This window comes from Drosophila persimilis, unplaced genomic scaffold, assembly GCF_003286085.1.
Source record: "Drosophila persimilis strain 14011-0111.01,24,50 unplaced genomic scaffold, DperRS2 tig00000124-arrow-pilon, whole genome shotgun sequence".
Classification (NCBI taxonomy): Eukaryota; Metazoa; Arthropoda; class Insecta; order Diptera; family Drosophilidae; genus Drosophila; species Drosophila persimilis.
In genome coordinates this window covers 6,783,886-6,805,207 of record NW_020825294.1, presented here as the reverse complement: position 1 = coordinate 6,805,207, position 21,322 = coordinate 6,783,886, and the positions used below count along the sequence as shown (strand labels likewise).

At 44.0% G+C, this 21,322-nt stretch overlaps 1 protein-coding gene across 1 annotated transcript; it reads left to right on the top strand.

Annotated features, from left to right (window-relative positions):
- The first annotated feature begins 11 nt into the window (after positions 1-11).
- Positions 12-7,994, top strand: LOC6602216 (protein YIPF5 homolog). Its single transcript, XM_002027257.2, has 6 exons — positions 12-135; positions 207-412; positions 476-510; positions 2,288-2,398; positions 3,013-3,197; positions 7,615-7,994. Exons 1-6 carry the CDS (start codon positions 50-52, stop codon positions 7,775-7,777), a joined length of 786 nt encoding a protein of 261 aa, XP_002027293.1. The 5' UTR covers positions 12-49; the 3' UTR covers positions 7,778-7,994.
- Positions 7,995-21,322: the final 13,328 nt, after the last annotated feature.

The following is a 21,322-nucleotide window of genomic DNA, read 5'->3' as shown; positions in this document are numbered from 1 at the left end:
TTGTTATTTCACAAATATTGAGTTCAATTAGTGCTTAAATTCAAGTGCAATGTCGCAGTTTGGTGGACCAAATGACTTCTATGGCGCTCCAGATGCCAGCTACAACTTTGATATGCCGGAATTCGGACAGGAGCTGTAAGTGTTGATGTGTGCTTCGGCCTCGTCACGACCATCGGCGTTGTTGATTCTATTTCGTTTGCTTGCAGCAATTTCCAAACATTCGACAACACACAGGCCACTGTGCCGCCCAATTACGATGCCGCCTATGCAAATCCTCCTGCCCAGGGTCTGGGAGGCTTCTACGATCCCACAGCATACACGGAAAACAGCTATGGACAGGATCAGTCTGGCAAAGCAGCCGGCGGTGCTGGCACCGGCAACGAATTTGATGATGAACCACCATTACTCGAGGGTGAGATCCATATTTTCCAGTGTACTTTTTCCCATCTTAAGGTGTTATTTTTTTTATTTACAGAATTGGGCATTAATCCGAATCACATTTTCCAAAAGGTAAATCGCTAGAGCCCACACCACAGCTCACTTTAGAACTTGCGTGGCCACCTTGTTCGACCGTGTCACTTTTAACCAATCTCTTTGCCTGCCATGAGCAGTTGAACGCATTTTTAACTAGAAATCTTGAATGCTGAGGAAAATTGCATATTTTATGCGCGCGATTCCCCCCGGCTTGCTTTAGGTTGCCCCACTTTGTTGTTCGTTGGACAATTACTTCCCACCAACTGCATAATTCCTGTTTCTCTATTTCTTTCTTTACGCATTTTCTCTCCTTTGTTTTGCCGTTTTCTAATTTGTGCATCACAGTTGGGAGCTCCGCTCCGCTTCTGTGGTTGCGCCTCTTGGGGTGGAGTGGGTTGGCAGTCCTGGCCACTTTAGGCCGAGGAGCGGAGCTTTCTACCGCAGCCAACTTCACATTGGCGCGCCGCGCTCCGTTTTAATTGAAATTTAAATGTTTTTGCATTTTCGCTTTTGTATTTATTGCAAGCGCGGCTCCCCTTTGCTTTCCCTTTTCCCTCTCCGCTTCGGGTAATAATTCTATTGTTTTTTTTTACATATTTTTTCGCATTGTGCGCTTTGTTGCCGTTGCACTTGCTGTTTTGTCGTTAATGAAGACATATTTTTTCATGGCCTGCGCGCGTAGTTGTTTTTAAATAAATAAAACAACTTTTGTGTTTTTAATTAAACTTTTGCTCACTCACTTTTTTCTGCTACTCTCTCTCTGTCTATCCATCGCTTCCGCTTTCTCTCTCTTTCTCTGTGTAACTTTCTGCATTTTTGTCCATTTTGTAAAAATTTGCGTACGCCTGATTCTCATTTCTTTCAGCTTCAGCACGGAATTTATTACGTTTGTGTTAATTGAAAAATGAAAATGTTAATGAGTCCGTGTGCCATCATAAAAACGAAATGAAATGCTAATTAAATTGTACATCAGCGGCTGCTTTGAGGGTATGAGAGGGAATTATGGTTAGATCTTGGGGTCCCTGCAACCAAGTGGAATTTATAGTAATGGATCGAAATCGGAATCGGAAATACCTGAAATGAAAGCCTTTGACTTTCCTTTAGCTCTAAACGCTTTTTAATCTCAATTAAAGTCGGTAGTCGGTAAACCCCCGGCGCACGTAACTAATGACAGAGAGAGACGAGAGAGCGACAGACATTTCATCGACCACTATTTCTGGGGCATTGGGCTGGCTGCCTGTAATATCAAATTTCATGGCTGTTCTGTCCTGGCTCCACATTCTCATGCGTCAAATCGCGTTGACAGCTCTTGGCAACCCCCAACCCCCTACGCCCCCAGTTCCTATTCTCTCGTTGCTCTGTTCGCTGGTCAGCAATATCATTTATCATCAATTTCCATTTTTCAAATTTCTCTGCGACTGCACACACACACACACACAGGCAAAAAACAATACAAGGAACAACAGAAACAGCAACAGCAAAAGGGCAAAAGGGGGGAAAACAACGAGGAAAACCAAAAACGCATACAGAGAACAAATGTTTGGAAAACGGGTCTTGGGCTTCGTTTTATGACCGCTGTGCGAACAACAAATGAATTGTGTGTTGTGTCCTGTGTCCTGCCGCAGGCTGTGTGAATGATGATGGCCGGACTGGGCTGCCTGCTGCCTGCTGCCTGCCATGGCTCTTTCCCGTATTCCCGTATCCCCAATCCATCCACCATTCATCTGTGTAATCCTTCACTTGCTCTAATTTTAATCGTATTACTCTCTCTCTCTCTCTCCCTCTCTCACTCTTTCTCTCTCGCTCGTTTCAGACCCTGGCCGTGCTTAATCCATTGCGGGGCACCGAACAGCAAATACTCCAGGACACGGACATGGCAGGTCCACTGGTCTTCTGCCTCACACTTGGCGGCTTCCTGCTACTGGTTTGTTATATCAATTTGTTTTCAGTTCAGTCGAAACAGTTTAAACCGCCCACCCCAAATCACAGTCGAAACCAATTATAATTGCCCGTCCACCAGGCTAAGGGATTAGGTTAAGGGATCGATGAAAAAGTGTCATCGTCTGAGGCTCTCGAATATGGTAAACGAATTGAGTGCAGGGCCAATACTTTCGAGTCGTATACCGTATACTCTGTTCAAGTCGTTTATTATAATCAGCAACAGTTAATTTATTATTATTATTAAATATGATCAACCAGAAAACTGTATTATTTGAACTGTAATTAACCCGGTAATGGTTTTAACTTGGGGAAATTATCACTCAATATTTAATTTATTAGTATAAGAAATTTTATAGAGAGTTATGTAATTTTGCAACCATTTTTGTATTGGTAAAGTAAGCATTAGGTTATAGAATGGAAATGCCTGGCATTATCCCTGTTAACAATAGTAGGATTACAAGTCCCCACTATATCCCCCGACGATTACAATTGGTTTCGACTGTAGCCGGGGACTCTGTTGTCCTGTTGTTCTGTTGTTCTCGGATTGGGCTGTCTAACAATTACCTTTCCACTTCTCTTCATTTACCCATTTTACAGAGCGGCAAGGTAACCTTCTCGTACATCTATGGAATCGGCGTGATGGGCTGCATCTTCTTCTATTGTCTGCTTTCGCTGATGGTCACCCGGTCGCAGGTGACCTTTGGGGCGGTGGCCTCCGTTCTCGGCTATTGTCTGCTGCCCATGGTCGTGCTCTCGGGAATCAACATTTTAATCACCATTCAGTAAGTAATTGTTGACACAAGTCGTTGGCTTTTCATCCTCTCCCATTCAGCATAGCAGCCCAGCACAGCACAGCCCAAGCTCGTCCATTCATTGCCATTGCATGCTAACTTTGCTGCGGTCCAACCATCCTCCACCTCCTCCACCACCTCCCATTGATGGTTTATATTTATGTTTTTAATTGAAAAGTTGCCAATGCATCGGCATCGGCATCGCAGTCGTCGTCGTAGTCGTAGTCGTCTCATTGTTTGTGGCCTGTAATTACAAACTTTTGCCTAAGCCCGTCCAGCTGCGACTGCATCACGTTTCTGTTTCCGATCCGATCCGTTCCGTTGAAATTTGTTCAATTGATGCCGCCTCGTCTGTGGATGCAGCCTTCGTCGTTCAGTTCTATCGTTGTTATTGGTTTTTGTTTAGTTTAATTTTAGCTGCAAGTTTCTGTTGGTTATTAATTGTGAGTGCGGGCATGTATCAATAACGACATGGGGGTGATTGGGTGCTTTGAAATGCAAAGAAAGACCTGGGGACACTGGAGTGGGAAATTTTGCACACGTAGAAGAAATCAATGGATGGAGCAATGTTCACACGTCAGGCACACGACATGTATTTTGTTTTTGCATTCTCGGGAATTCTCTTTGGCATTTTTTGTCAATTGGCGAAGAATAAATCTTGGAGCAAAAGGAGCGTGCGCTGCTATTTATTACTAGTTAATAGTCTTCCAGCCAGCCAAAATAAACAGAACCCAACTATAAAGTTTAGTCTTCATAAGATATTCATGCTTATTTTCTGTATAGTTTCTGAAATTCAAAGGAAATTGCTTTCTGAATTGAACCAAGTTCTATTGTATGCAGAAATGGGATTCAGAGCTCTATCTCTATTGTTCTGCTATGTCTGGCCTCAGCTCTTATTTTATTGCTCTTAATTTGCGTATTTAAATTATGAATAGAACGTTATCCCTTCATCCCGTTTCCCTGCCCTACATTTTGGGTTTCTTTTTATCGAAACTCCCCGAAGTCGAAACACTTCTTCTTTTCGACCTTTTTTTTCTGGTTGATTTCCGTTGCTTCTTTTCGCACAATTTAGGTTTTTAATTTTGTTGCAGTTTTGGGCCAGAGATGCACACCCACCCACACTTAGTACATATCTAGTAGTATTTTCTCCCCTCACAGATATATGGTACATATAAAAAAAAGAGTGGCCAACTTAATTTGCGCTTTTAGTGGACTCCGGGGCTACCAACTAACAAAACTACAGACTACGAACCCATGAAACCATGGTCCAGGGACCCCGGACCCCAATTGAAGCCAAGGCAAAAGGCAAGACAGGCAAAAACAAAAACAAAAAAAAAGGGAAAATAACGCCAACTGTGCGCCGTTTAATTTTCGCGCTGAGAACAGGGTACTGCCTGAGGGGGCGGGCACACGGAGGAGCAGGAGGAGGCGGATAACGATTGAGGGGGCCCGTTGGTCGGGTGGCTGTCCCGTGTCCATCTGTCTAACGTTCCGTGTCCAGTTTTGCCACCCGTTGAGTTTCGTTCACGTAGTTTCCTTTTCAAATATGTGTCCAGCACTTGCTCGCCGTGCTCGCATCTCACTCTCCATCCACTTCCACTTCCCCTTCCCCTTCCTCTTCCTCATCCGTTTTCTCTCTGTCCTACACTCTCCATTTCCCTGCACTTCTTCTTCCTTTTTAGTCGTTGTTTTGTCTGCTACCCTGTAAACGCTCCATTACGAGAGTATGCTGTAGTCGTGTGTGATAAGGTGTAACAGGTAGATATCTATCTATCCTGCATGTACACGTCGCGCGTCATGGGGCAGCGCCTCTCGGCTGCCTCACATCTTCGAGTAACAGGCTTCGGCTTGGAGTCGCATGGGTCACTTCAGTCGTCGTGGCATATCAACGTCCCAGAGGTGCTTAAGGTCAAAAAATCCTCAAAGTAGTGGGTATCCTTTAGTCGGAATACACGATTATACACATCTCTCTAGTGTTTTTTCTTTTTGTGGCGATCCACTCACTCGTTTCGCTTTTTATGATGACGATGCGAGAGGAGCAACACGCAAATGCTGCGTGAGTTTTTAGCGCTTCCTCTGGCGAGGGAACGCGTGGGAGCCTGCCACTGCCTGCCACTGAACGCTCTCACTCCCCCCGTTCCAGACTCTATCCTGCTCTCCCACCCCTTTGGCACGTCATAATTTCAGTCCTCCAAAGGGAGAACCGAGTGGTGTGGGGGGGGGGGGCGCAGTGGTACTGGTGCTGGGAAGCGTGTAAAAAAGCAACTATTGCTCGGGTTTACTCGACACCAACAGCATTTTGTCCGTCCCGTCCCCGCTGTAGCCCTCACCCCTCCGAAGAGCCCCGCTCCCCACTTCATTCTTCTCCCCCAAAAAACTGTCCAACTGCCCAACTGCCCCGTGCAATTGCCATTTTGGTTGCCTGTTTGCTTGCATTTTTTATTTGTTGGTTTTAAGCGCCTGCACTTTGTCTGCATATGTATGCATGCATGTGTATGTATGTACTAGAGAGAGAGAGAGAGAGGCGGAGAAAGGGGTAGAGGGTGTGTGTTGGCGTTGATGTTCATATACTCTCCATAGGAATTCCAGGCAAGTTTACAGTAAATATTTTTGCGATTCCCTTCTCATTCGTTTTTTTCTCTCTTTAGACAGACTTTTTTAATTGAGTTTGTTTGGTGATGCAAAAGTGCGCAAAAATTACACAGACAGTCGAGTTATCCTTTATAGGGGGGGACTGGTCCTGCATGGGCTATACCCCCAGATGGGTTAGTATTGTTTTGATTGGTTTTTAGGCCAGCGTACCATTTACGCGCTACAAGCTCTGTGACGGGGCCGAAAAATCACTTGGCTCCACATGGAACCATGTCACGGGCCAAAAAAGTTGCACAAAGATTGCAGCGGCAGGAGGAGGCTGACGGGGTGAGCCGCCGCCCAGGTGACAGCTGAGCCGCTGAGACCACAAAGAGGCAATCCATTAAAGGCCAGCGCGGAATCGGGGCACGGAATATATGCGAACCTTTGATACATATTGGGGGATTATTCATACGCTTTTTGGTTTAAGAAATTGATTTCTGGTTACGCAAAAGGTTATGGTTTTAAATATAGTCTTCTAAAGAACCTTTCCGCCTTAAACTAGGCACAGATAATCTAGGGATAACGCACTCACACTTATACGTTTATTGAACGTTGAGGTTGAGTAAATATTCCAAGAGGTTGGGTAAAGTTTTCCCCAACATTTCTTTCTGAACTTTACTGAAATGTTTTTGTTGCAGACAAAAAATGTCAATATATTAAGGCTGTTTTTTTCTTTCTTTGATTTTATGGTGTTTGAGTGTTTTGTTGGCACATTTGGAGTAGCTTGACGAAAGTGTTTGGCTTTTTCGATAAGAGGGGATTTCAAGTAGTTTTTTAGAGAGTTAGTGTACATTTGGGGTGGGGTAAATGTTTGTTAATACTTTTCACTAGGAAATTCTATAACTGTTGACAAGAATGGAATCAGAAGTGTGGAAAATAGAAAAAACTCTTTAATGGAATTTCACAAATATAGACTTGAAATGTTTTACATTAGTGCTCCCATTGCCCGACTCGAGACTCGAGCACAAGCGAAAGGAGAATACCCGAGAATGCAAGAACAAATTACATGCGCCGTACCTGACATGTGCACTGCTTTGTTGAACTGCTCTACAATTCAAAAAGCGTGCCTAGCGATAAATAAGACGTTGGGGGTTTTACCAGGACAAAATAATCTTGAAAGGTGTTTTCTCTTAGCTCAAACTCTGAATATGCTATAAAATACTATCAGTCGCTTAAGAAACCTTTACTGCTTTTACTCTGATTGCAACACTGCACATACCTTTGCTCAAAACTTGAGCTACTATCTTGGGATTTGATTAGGTCACAATCGACAAATGTCTACAAGCATATTCATCATCCTGGCTGCCCTGCATTGTACTCGTAGTAGTTTCCCGTAGGTAGGCCGAACACATCGCTTATATATCAATTTTTCATTCCCTGCACTCTCGTGGCCGTTGTGTGCTTTATAGTGGGACTGTGTTTGCACATCCTTTGCACAGCCGCCTGCTGTCTTTGTTTGCCCTGCCCATTCATTCGAACACACTCACGCGCACACTCACACCCGCACCCGCACCCGCACTCACACTCACTTTTCTTCCTCTATTTTTTTATGAAACACTCAGTCACTCGTATACTCTATCCTATCCTATGCTGCTGCTGTTTCGCCGCTTCTACCGTCTGCTTCATGCATATGCATTGTTTATTGATTTTGGCGCTATATCTATGGGGGCTCTGGCTGGCTCCTGCTGCCGTAGAGGCTCCTGCCTCTCCCTTGCCCATAACCGTACATACATCCATCTATCTCAACTGCTCTCTCTACCATATCACTTTGCAGGGGCACACTCGGCCTAATTGTGAGCGGCATCTCCATATTCTGGTGCGCCATATCGGCCTCGAAACTGTTCGCCACAGCGTTCTCCATGGACCATCAACAGATGCTGATTGCCTATCCGTGTGCCGTGCTCTATGGAGGATTTGCCTTGATTACCATTTACTAGGGCCAGGCGGGCCTCCAGGCTATACCACCTCCCGTCATATGCTCTCACACTCACACTCCCACTCCCACTCTCTTTCTCTTTCCTCCCATCCCCGTGTAGAAGTAGCCTTGTGTTTGCCTCGTTTTAATTGTCCTGCAAACATATACTTCATATACATATGATGAAAATAGAGAGAGAGAAAGAGAGAGAGACAGAGAGAGCCAGTGGAGGAGTCCCCACACACACACACACACATGGATGGATGGATATACATATATTTTGTAAGAAAATAAGAGCCGATTGCGAATTTGTTTTCCATCTCCACCGTACTCAACCATCTCCTTTTTTTCTTTTATTGTTTGTGTTATGCCGTGTAATAAATTTGATTGGGAATAAAAAAATGGTTAACAAATTGAAATTGGTTTTTTTCCATGCAGATGGGCAGCAGGGGGATCGACAGAGCTCTATGCATATGTAGTAGTGTAAGCAGCATATTGGAATTTCACGCGCTCGTTTCCGTTTCCGTTCGCAGAGTGCACTTTTTCGGGCCATGCAACATTAACGCCGACTCTTTTGCTTTATTTTAATAACTCTGCCATTTGGCTGCGGCAATTTATATACTTGTACATGGGTATTATGCCCTGATTCAGTTGGTTTTTTGAATGGGGGGATTCATGAGGATGAACGATCGATCAGGGAAGTGTAAAATCGATTGGGAAAAGCGCAAGGAATGCCTGTGCTACAATATTGAAGATCATGCTTTGGTTAAAGGACGCTCCTTAACAATGCTACACAAATTTATACTAGAAAGATTAACGAGCAACAGATTTATGTAATACATATGTGTTTGGCCTCATGTATTTAGGCACTACTCTGAGGCAGTTCACCGTTTCAACAAGGTTATTATTAGAGCAACTACAAGATACATAAGTACATATATGTCACTCGCCGAGACAGTGACGGATGGCATTATGATGCAATCCAACGGCTGTCGCGGAAGCTCTTACGGGACTATGTAAGCAAAGACCCACTCTCCAAGCCAAGATATATACCATATACTGTTACATCCGATGGTTCACAAAGTTATGGTTTCGCTGTAGAAATTGTTCATCTGCAATCGGTCGGGCTCATTGGGCATGACATTAACAGATCTTTGCGGTTCTAGCCCCAGATGCGAAAACACTGCTGCTATATACTGACCCAGACATTCTCCTATCGCTATTTGCACATCGGCGAAATATCTGATGATCAATCTTCTCTACAAGATACAATCGTTGTAATCGTCGTCCCTTTGCCGCTGGTCTCTTGGTGACGGGATTCAAGGAACACAAGTCGCAGCTCTAACAGGCGTTGCCATCGGCCACTGCCAAATGCCTATACACTGAGAGTGCCACATGGAAGACTTCGAGGGCTGCTCGAAGGACGACTTAATTTTCCCCGGCATTCGCTGACCGCTGGACAACGAGAAGAACCTCAAAATACAAGTGACAATCATGGACGAAGACATGGGATCTCGAAACGGAGAACCGCTTGCGAGACCCTGTTGAGGCAGCGGAAAAGGACGATATCTTAAGCCAGGGATCAACGACTAATGCTTTTTCTTTAGACAAAACCTAAGCTCACAACGGAATTTACAAAATATTCCCAGGGTGAGGCAGAAAGAACAGATGTTGCAACAATACTACTGTCCAAAAAAATTCTACAAATTAATAATGTATTTTAATGAATTCAAACATTCTATATCAATGAATTTAACATGAATTTGAAATAGAAATAATTATCGAATTTTTCCTGTCTCAATAATATAACCATTTCAGTTGATTGTTTTATCTGTTTTACTTTTGTGGGAAAAGTACAAATAGTTACACTAAAATTACAGATAAACGAACAGGTGAGTACTTTACATGGTAGCAGGAGCTCTGCACCTTTGGTTTTATCTTTTGTGAATTTATTTGCAACTTTAAATAGATTTGAATATGTTTTCTTATCCCAAATCCTTAGCTGTGAAACGCTGCCTAAGATCGAAGTAGAAATTTTCTTATTTTTGCAGAAAATAAACTCTTGAATTTGAATGAAATAACAATTGTATCTATTTTATTTATGGTTTTCCCTTAAACCGCACTTGATCCACAGCATAGGGCAGACTCGACTCGTACCATCTTCCCTCTTCAACTCCCAGGTATTTATGATTTCAGGTTCTCTCTGTTGTCTACGGTTTGTGCACTAATCGACAACAAACGATGCGGATGCCTGGCAAAAGGCTTTCTTTCTGCTTCCATTGGATTCGATACGAGATTATTCAATTGTGAAGCTGCTGCCGTAATTGGGATTTCAATTGCAGCAAAAGCAGCAGCACCAGCGGCAGCAGCAGGCTGCCAGAAAAATGAGTTCGGTTTTCATTTTACATTGGGATCTGCTAAGGAAAATGGTAATGAAAATCACAAAAAAATTCTCAGTCGTATGCAGAGTGTTAATTGAATTTGTTAATGGCCGCAAAAATATGAACCCAACAAAAAAGAAGGGATCTCTCCCGACACACAAAAAAAGGGCTGCTGTCCCGGTCTGTCCCGTGCTGTTGCTGCCATATGCAAATAATTCAACGTTGTTGTCGCATTTTCATATTACATAATTAGCGTTTTCTTTTCTCCTTCCTCTCGTGTATTATTTTTGGTGTATTTTGGGATCGTCCTTTCCCCACTAATTCGCTCCCTTTTTGCGTCCTCCCCCATACACCCACTGCCTCCATTCACCATTTGTCTGCATGAATAAATTGCAAAAATGCGTAGCATACTTTTGTGAGCGGCGTTCGGTTGCTTTGCGCTTTTTGATTTCCGTTTTCCGTTCTGGTTGCCTCTCTATCTCGCTCTCTTTCGCCCGCTTTCCATCTCTTTCTCTTATGCAAATTGTTGTAATTACTACAATTCGGTTGAGCATTTTTATGGCCAAAGCTGTGAAAAAGGCAAAAAAAAAAGGAAAAAATTGGTATAAAGAAATGTATGCGGAAATATTTGTGCGCTAATTGCGTGGCCTGAAAGAGGAGCCAAAGCCGGCACCCGGCAGTTGGACGGAGAGCAGGAGCAGAAAGGAAGAGGACCTTGGGAAGGATCTGTGTGCTTAAGCATTTTACGCTCATCAAAGGCGTCGCTTGCCATTAGCGCCATTAATAAACACTCGTTAGGAGCTGGCTGGCTTGCTGGCAGACAGGACCAGGACCAGGGCCAGGAGCAGAAGCAGAAGCCGGCGCAGGACTCTCGAATGTGTTGCTGATAATTAGAATTAGCTCACAATTAGCTGGGGCTCCGGCGATGTTCGGTGTTCGGGAACGGTGTGCAGATTTTCCTTTTCATAAGCTTATTAGTTACACTTTTTTTGTAATACCCCTGGAGGGGTATCCATCCATCCATTCTTCGATCCTACAAGGGGAAGATCCAAGGGGAAAATGCCTGGAAAATATATGTTTCTTTTTGTACAAATCTCAACAAAAATGGCTGCTATAGAAACGCTTGATCTTTGAGGGTATCTACACCTTCGTTGCCGCAGCTATTCTTTCGTTATTGTTACGCTCTGATAATAAGCAGCTTGGTCTTGAAAAATCCTTGGCTGCAAAAGAGAACGCTGGCTGTCAGACCATCCCAGCCTTGCCATACCATTCCCCATTCCCCATCGCATCCCCCCCCCACCCTGGCAGCCGCATCGAGCGTTAAGCGTTGAGCCAACACAATGGAAAAACACCTGCGGACAAAAGCTGCTTACGGAAATGCATGGCCAAAGAATGAGGGGTTCGGTGGGGAGGAGACGAGGACGGGGACGGGACCAGGACAAGAGTTATTACATTTTAGCTTTTCCTGCAGAGCCACTCCTCGTGCTCGTCTTGCGTTTATTCTTTCATCTTCTGGTGGTGGTGCTGCTGCTGCTGATGCTACTGCTGCTGCTGCTTTTGTGGCTGTAACTTTGCTGCATTTTAATAAATATGCAATCTAAAAACGTTTCCCACACAGACAAAGCCGCAATAGCCACAAGAGGCGTAGCAGGGTGGTGGTGGTGGGCATGTGTGTGTCTGTGTGTATGTATGTGTGCGGAATGTGGCATGGCCTGTACCAATGCCAAGAGTAAAGGCGTTAATTACGCTTCCCCTCAAGAGCAGGCAATAGAAAGCGAGACGACAGCCACATTATGGCCATAGACCTTAATGGCAACTAAAGGATAGGTAGCGAAGAGTGAAGTGGCGGAGTGCCGTGGCGCGGCCAGAGGGTGTGTTCAGACACCAGAGGGGTGGTGTCTGCATCGGTTGCACTTGCCACATTTTTAATTAGCGCTCTTAAAAGCTCATTGAATGGTCGAAAAAAAAGGGAATACAAAAAAACGAAGCACAGCGAAACACGAAGCGAGGATGTCAGTCAACTGCACTGAAAGAAAATGAATGTTGGAGGTATTCCTGTAAATATCAATATTTTTCAATTTCTGCTCCTCTTTCAGAACTACTGCACAATGGTGTGGGACTCAGAGAAGAGCCTTTCCGGGATTATGGCAGATTCAACAGAAACAGACAGACGAATGTTAATGCGGATCAACACTGTATCATCTCCCTTTGATTTCCAACCTTTAATGAAAATCTGAATATAAAATATATATTTTAGAAAAGTTGTCCTGCTTATATTAAAAGCTTTAACAGAGAAACAGAGCTGTTGACACCCTGTTAACATTCTCCGTTAACAGTTCCCCGTTACAGCGCACTGTTAGCATTCTGTGACAGCTCTCACGCTCCACAGCCACGCGGCTCCCGAGCGGTCATAGGTTGTAAGCTAATATTAACTATCTTATCCGCTTTGTCATTCTTTGTTGACCCATCGCTGGAATCCCACCTCCCACTCCCACAAACCGAAGGGATTGCCTTCTTTTTTCCAGTGCATGGCTGGGTCTCTGTGGGAGTGGTTGCATTAACGCTTCAGTATCAAAGTTGTGGTTACGCCAATGGCCTCGTAATAACAGCATGCTGCAAAGGTCACCAGGTGTAGCCCCCGCACATCCCACGAAGGATTTTAAAATGTCAATCAGGCTTCGTTCAGGCTTTCGCCTAATCAAAGCCCCTCATCAAAAGCATTTAAGGCATCTAAATGGAAAATTAAATCAATCTAAGCTGCATACGAGTAGTGGAGGAACCATCTACAATTTCAAATAAGGGCAAAGAATGTTTCGCAGCTGCCATTTAAGAAGGTCTATGCCCGTAATGGGATTAGCGAGCTCCAGCCAGTGGGAGATTCAAATGGGGCCCATCTCCGGACCCACTTGACGAGCCCGGACGAGGGGCGGTTGGCGGCGAGTGGATTCCTGAAATGCATAGAGAATTAGCCGGAGATGAGCGGTTGGTTCGCCTGAAGGATGGCGGGCCAGAGAAGCACGTGTAAAAAGGTGGCCAGATGTTGCATTGCTACCGCTTCTGCAGCCTCCCACAGCCCACTTTCACCACTTCCTCTCTCCCCACTCCCACATCGTTGACTCGGGGCAAAGCCAGACCAAATTGCTGGTGAGCCTCAGCCCCCGCCTCGTGCACACCGCACACACCGTACACACCGTACACATCGTTAGGTTGCAGCTTAAAAGCGGAATGCAACATTTATGGTTAAGCTTCCAAAATGGCTGCCCACACATGCAACAAGAGAGGGGGCGAGGAAGAGAGCGAGACAGAGCCAGAGACTGAGGGAAAAGTGGCTGGCAACTTGGCGCGTTGATTGCTGCGACCAGAGATTGTTGCACACTTCCGGAGCGCCTCCACAGAGATTGACCATGAGATTTGATGGATGGATAGATGGATGGATGGGTGGGGATGCCGAGTCCTGAGAATCAGATAAATAATCTACGACTCTCGACCATTTCAGAACCAATTAGCTGAAGTGGGGACAGAGCATGGACAACAAAACACTTGAGTGTGGGAAAGCAACGCTAAAGTTTGCCTTCGTTTGGGATTATAGGAAAATTCAGAGAGATTCAAAATATAATCCATTTTCATTTGAATTATCTGTTCACCAAGTACTCACCTGATGCTCCCTCTTTTGATTTTGGTCTTGGCTGAGACCTGGCTATTGTTTATTGTTTTTCACTTTTTATCCACTTCAATGAGCTTCGGCTCTGGATCCTGGATCCGTAATCGTGTTTGTGTGTGTGTGTGTGTGTGTGTGTCCAAGTCAAGGATACAATACCGATGGAGGAACAGTCGATTCCAACTGAACTGTAGATAATCCCCTGACAACAGCAGTTAACGGGCAACGATTACTTGGCAACAAGTCAATTACGAGACTCAACTCGAGTCGACTCGATTCCGAATATCTCTGCCTCTCAGCGAGGCAGCACGAAAGCACGACAGCCTGGTTACACCGATAAGAGACTCCTGCTAACCAGCTTGGACTTGGGCACAATAAATTCCTCGACTGGTCTAGCTCCTGCTCTAGCTGCTGCTCCTGCTCCTGCTCCTCCTCCCGACGTGGAATCCCCTTTAATGCGCTAACTAATTGAGCGGGGTCATGCGGGTAGTAATGGCTGAAAACGAAAAAAGAAAACGAAGAGGGTTAAGACCGGTGTGGAGTTGCGGTTGCCAGTCCTATCGCCAAGTGGCAATCGCTTGTAATCTGCCGCTCACTAAGACTTGCCAGAGTGTATCTCACTATTGGAAGGGTCTATCCGTCGAGCGAAGGAGTACAATCCAGGAGTGTCTGAGATGGTTGAGGGACAAGCAGGGGTTTAGCCCCTAGATCGCGGAGTATACAGCATAAATGATTGGAAAGGACGTTGTCCAGGGAAACCTGGAGAAGAAAAGCTCCACTCCCCTTGTTAGGGTAATAATCTATTCGTCCTAGTTTCCTCTTTAAATGGCTCTGCCGTAGCACAAATTACTTTTGGCGAAATTTTTACAACATTTTTATTGCCTGTCGAATGGGTGGGAGGACCAGGACGAGGAGGACCAGTCTGAGAGGTCAAGATTTGGCTGGCTTTGCGATTTCAGTTATGCGGTTTCAAAATTCAATTAAAACCCAACATCACAGTTCTCTTGTCCACTTCAGGGCCTCCTCTCTGGCCATCTTCGTCGCTACGTCTCTGCTGTTGGCTGCTGAAGCCACTAAGATAAGGCTGGAAACGTGGCCAAAAAATGGGGTTGAAGCGAGTGAATGGCCAAAAGGAAGTTGGTCTTACGCTGCTGACGATGCCTTATCTAAACCCATGCCAAAGGGCTAGAAAACTTTCGATTGAATTCGGATGGATAACTATTTACTTTGTGCAATTTTTGTGGCAATATATTTCCGAAAAAGTTTTACATGAATGCTATTTTTTTTGGAGTAGGGAAACTTTAAGATACATAAATGAAGTGGGCTAAATTTTCAAAGTATTTTCATTTCCAAATTGAATTTGTGTCAGTTCTAATGGAACAGAATATTCCTACCTTCAACAATCTCAGATTGTGGATTATTCTTTGTGGGAATGCCCTGAACAATTTAATTTGGCGATCACAAGTCCTTTCAAGCACCCAAATCCATTGAAAAATGCGGTATACCGCTCGTTATGATAAGTGTATTTAAAATGTTTTGGCTGTTTGTTTTTTTGTGCATCACGTGCTGCAAATTTGGCTGGAAAATGTTCGGCTACGAATCATTCAGGCGGCAACAAACAAACAGACAGAAAAACAATGCGGCAAATGCTGAACCACGGCCCATGCACTTGTCTATGTGCGACAGAGAGGGGAGAGAGAGAGAGAGACAGGGGTCAAAAGAGAGCGAACGAGATGGGTAGATAGGGGCACACAGAGGAGTGGAACTCACTCGCTTGACTGCATTTGCATATTTTGTTGCGAATTGTTGCCTGCTAATAGGAAAATGCGACACAGGGTATCCCATCCCCCCCTCCACCCTCCCCCCTCTTGCCTGACAAAGGCCAGAAAGAAGAAAAGAGATGGCAGAATGTGTGTGCGTGTCGGCACGTGTTTGTTTTGCATGTCTAATGCGCTTTGAACTCCATTGCTGTTGCTCCTGCTCTTGCTCCTGATCCTGCTGGTGATGCTGCTACTGCAAGGAGGAAATATGTATGTCAAATGCTTAATCAGCCGCAAACTCTCACACACTCAAACACACACGCACACATAGCAAAGCAGACAGCTACCAAACAAAGCAAACGAGCAAAAGCGAGCGATGCATAAATATTTCAATAGCATACTTTTCGGCTACGTGCTCCAGCCCTCGCCTCGCCTCAGCACCAACTCCAATCTCTGTGTGTGTGTATGTGCTTTGGACACTCTGCTGCATGCATTTTATTCAAGCTAAATAATTGAAACACTTTTGCCCCAGCAGGAGTCGTAGTCTCCCCCCACCCCAAAAACCTGAGGCCTCCTGTCCGTGCAGGCAGCAGGCAGCAGCATCAAGTTTTTGGATCGGATTTTGCACTTGATCGAGTCCATAAAGTGCAAGTAGCAGGAAACATATTCGATTTGTTTGAAGTTAGGAGTATATTTGCTGGAACAAGGATGTAGTTGAAAGGCATGCCACAGAACTAGAGGGTGTCTGGAGATACAACAGATACGAGTAGTAGAGGAAGTGCAAGGCATTTAGCATCCACTGCAGTGGAGTACTCGTAATATGAAGTAATATTCCAAGACACCAAGAACACCAAGAAGGTTTCCAACCTTGATATATTTTTAATATAATTATTACATTGGGTTTTCGATTAGTCTGATGGTGATAGAAAAATATGTACTTAAAAAAACACTCGTAGAATGATATGAAATGAAGTTCCTAATTATCAATTCTGACTAGAAGTAAAATATACTCTTCTGGCTATCGAATGTAGGATGTTTGTTGATATAAATATACTATTTGTTAGAGGGTGGATTGAATTAGTTGTAGAATAAGTAATCCAACGATGAGCAGGGAAGATAAAGTCGGAGTGTGATCTATATAAACATATGTATAACCATAGCCTACAAGCCAAGCGATACGAAAGGCGTGTGGAGACCGCTCTCCCTGCGCTCTCATGGAGTGTTAACAGCGAGCGTTTACAGCCTGTAAACACGTTAAAATGTTTACAGCTCTGACAGAGCTGCCGCCTTCACCAGATACTACAATACTTCTTTGCATTAAAGTACTATGAGTAACAAATGTGAGCCCCAAAGCTATAACATACCACCTACACAGGGATTACAATCATAATCTATACATATTTTATTTTTAAATATCTATTTAATGCCTTAATAAAATCTATGTATGGTTGTGTATTGGGAGTGGAAAGGAAAGTAAGATTTCTCCTCATCGTAAATAAATAAATACTGCAGTGACAACTGCTTTGTATTTCTGTGCTGTCAGCCATCTGTTGAACTTCGGTATTCAATTTTCTTTCATTTCATTTTCCCCAAATTTAATTACTCCTACTTCTGTTTCATTTTGAGCTCAGCATCCGCTGAATAAAGTTTCTTAAATCCATGGCAGAACTCTGGAGAAATCTTAAAGAAGATTTCCCCTTGATTCGATTACTTAAACATTTCTCTACTCCCTCCCGCCACCAGCCTCCCGCCTCCGCCTACGCGTTGAAATCTATGAAATCTATTGCCAAGACAAACAATTAAAACGCTTTGCCAGCATGACAGGATAGAGAGAGCGAGAGAGAGAGAGAGGGGCACAGAAAGCGGAGGGAATACACTCTATTAAAAATAGCGACCATGGAAAATGTGGGAAAAATGTTCTTTTTCTGGTGTTCGCTGGAAACGAAACGCGTGGCGGAGACAAAGTTTTGCGACTCAAAGTATTTGGAAACTCATTTTGCTTAGCGGCGACTGTTGTTGTTCGCTGATGGTACGAGTATACCCTCAGCGAAACGGTACTCCAACTTTGCAAAGGAGTTTGCAAAGGAGAAATAAATAGGTTCCTAGACAAACCTACTATAGATGAATATAAAGAAGATTCCATCTTCCATCTGGCTGTGGGTTTTTTTTAGCTGCTTAGTATCTGCAGTAAATCTGGGAGTAAGTTTGCAAGTGCGATTCCGTCTGTTATGTGTCTGTTATAGTGGGGAAGCCATGAGAGCAACAGTAACAGACTCTGTAAAGTCACAGAGAGTAAGCTACTGGTCTGTAGAGTTAACAGGGAAGTAACAGAGATAGAGAGAGAGAGGTTGTCTACGCTACAAAGAGAGGAGAGAAGACTCAGCGATCGACCGGCCGGCATTTTAGCTTATTTCAGGCTAGCATTTAAGTAAAATTAAGTTTAAAGATTTTATTTCTTTATAATCTCTTGCCATTTGTAAGAAAGAAACTTTACTTTATGTTAAATTATATTTTAGCTATCTTATGAATGATTTCTATCTGGCAGAGTATTTCAAAATTCAGTCCAAATCTCGCTATTCTTTCCTTTTTCTGTTCCTGTTGCCTTGGCTTTGGCTTTGGATGGCTTTTGGTGTAATTTCGTTGTCATTAAGTTGGCATTATAACAAAATGCCTTTTCAATCACTTTTGACTAAATGCACTGACTACCGAGGAATGGCAGCTCCATTCCATTCCATTCCATGCCATGCCATGCCATTCTCTGGCTCTCCCTGTGTTGCTCTAGCCCGCTCAAGGACGCGCCTCACCAAGTTTCGGCAATTTTTCGACAGGGATAAGTAAGCACAACAATGCCAGGGACCAGAAACAGAAAAGGATCCCAAGCCAGGAGCAGAAACCGGGCCCGGGCCCGGAGCAGGACGAGGACCACGACCAGGAAGAGGACGAGGTTGAGGACGCGAAGCAACCGCAAAGTTAAAAAAAGAAACATGAATCCTGCCCTGCTTCAGCTTCAGCTCCAGCTCCTGTGCTTGGGTGATGGGGGGGGAGGGGTGAGGAGGTCGCAACGCAGTAAATTTCAAGCGTTTCATCAATGTCACTGCAAAGGGACTCTGCTCGTCCTGCCCACGCATATCCTTTTGTATTTAAAATGTTTGCCTGCCCTCGCCAAAAGTTTCTTTTTCGTCTCCACTCGCAACAATTTCATTATCTCGTGTAGAAGAGGGGCCTGGCAGGGCATGTACAGGAGGGTCTGGGCGGGAGGCGCCTCCAAGCTGTGAGTGATAGGGCAGTTGTTGTGCGACAGGCGACACGCCGCAGCAAGTGGCAAAGGACTCACTGCTCGACTCCGAGTTTGCGAGCAAATTTTTATGGCAAAAACTTTTTCATGGCATACATTACCGCGCTGATTCATGTGCGTATTTCTGTGAGTGCTGGTATGCGTGTGTGTGTCTGCACTGAGAGAATAAAATAGGGTTGAAAATGAAGAGTGCACCCTACTTTCTTGAAATCGCTTTGTTTTTTGGGCAATTTCTACAACGAAGAGGTATCCTTAAATACATACGAGCAGGTTCAAGAACAACTTTTATAGAATTAGACACCTAAGGCTTCCGCCCGTATATTTTTTTTCTCAAAGTAGAACCCCCTCAAGGCAGTAGTCATTACCATACAGAGGCCTATAAAAGCTGTCTAATAATTCAATTAAAAGCTACTTCCATTTTATAGAGATCAGCAAGAGATCATAGAATAAGCAGCTAAAAATGCATAGATCAACTTATAGTTCCAGAGATATACTTTGGAGATTTTTTCTAAAAAAAATATTGTGCATTCCAGGGACGTAAAACTATAATCCCGCCTCGACATTCTAGATATTTGCTTCGGACCTAACTCATTTTCTAGATTTATTCTGTTCTACAACATTTAGTTTAGCTACTTTCAGATAGATATAGATATAAAAACGAAATCGATGAAGAAGAATAAGAGCCTAAAAATTCTATTCAAAATCATTCCACTTGGGAGATCTTTTCCAAGTAAAATATTCAGCCCAGATTGGGACAAGGTCTTAGAAAGGACTTACAGTCTAGGAACTTCTTTACCATTCGATTTTTAATTCTGCTGCCATATTTCGATTCAATATTTAAGGATTGCCAAACTCTTGATAATAGAATTATTAAAAATACTAGCCTGATTCGATTTGTTGGATCTTTGGTTGATTTAAACAACCATTTCGGGTACGAGTATAATTATTCTGCTATCTTGGGTGTCGTTTATTCTTTCAGTGTCTGTATATTTGTCTCTTTGCGAATGGGTGGTCGTGGAGTTGGGCGTGGCAGCTGCAGCGATAATGCGGCGTTAATACGGCCAGCAGTTGGAGGCGGGCCCCAGCCCCAGCCTCAGCCTCAGAACAGCTTCAGATTCAGATTCAGTTCGAGGGAGGTTCATCTCCGGATACAGCAGCCGAAGAAGAAAAGCATCCTGCGGCGCATTTGCATAGGCCTAATTTAAATTCCCTTAAACAGAAGCTGGATATGTCTCTGTCCGTGTGTTGTGTCTGTGTGTGTACAGGCCAAAAAAGGACAATGATCAGCGGTCCCTTTTTCCCACCGAAAACGCCAAAATTGAAAAAGCGAAAAGAGAAACAAACCAAGAAACGTGGAAAATCAGGGGGACAACCAGAAAGAAGCGGAGAGCAGAGCAGAAAAAGGTTTCCCGCTTAAGTTTGCCAAATAACTGCAGGCAAAGAACTCCGAAGAACTCGCCGCCGAGGATACCCCCGACAGAAAAGGACCTTTAAGCAGCGACATAACAAAATCAAAAGGATTTTGCGTATAAGTTGCAAATTAAGTTGCCCTCGTTCTTGTAGCACCAGTCCCGGAACCCAGAACCAGTCCCAGCCCCAGCCCCAGTCCCAGTCCCAGCACCAGTCCCATCCCAGTCCCAGTCCCATTCCTGTTCTCATTTCCATGCCGCTTGTTCGTATGCTTGTTCCTCCTTTTCTTTTTGTATCCTCCACCCTCGGCTCTTTCCCGGTGCTCCCGACTTCATCATCTTATGTGCTTATGATATCCTTTTGGCCCTGCGGCCAAGAACAACAATATCAAGCAAGGGCAACATGTCCTTTGCCGGCACACGCTTCCTCTTTGGGGTAAAACTTGTCAACGATTGCGGTACGGCATGGGATGGGCTCGAAGGGACGCAAAGGGTGCGAAGGGCGAGACCTTAAATTAACAGATATAACAGCTTTCTGGGGTGAAGCGTAGTCCATGAGGATCTGTGTAACTTGCACATGTCTAAGTGTTTAAGGATAGCATCACCATTACCTATCCCCCCGAATAAAACTTTTACTTTAAAAGATAGATAGACAGATAAATGTGTAACTAGATATTCAGATATGAAATAATAGAATAATAGCAAAAAACTTAACCAAACAAATTATTAAGTTTGGATTTAAAATCTTTATATTTCCCAGGCGGTAAGCCTAAGCTACAAAGCTTTTAACACTGATTGATAGCTGCACTCACTGGTTTTTCTGATTGACAAAGTTCTTCAAAACTAGGTGTAGCATGCAAAAACTATATGGAAAAACGATGGCTTACCTATGAAAAAAACGTTTTTGCCTGGTGCATGGTGTAATTTTTTGTAATTGAAAAAGTAAGCATGTTCTTATCTGTATTTACTTTGGTATATATTCAGTGATTGCCATATCGAAAGCCATTGATTGAATTGCATAGATTAGCCATGGCGAAAATCTGTTCGCTATCAAAAAAAAATGT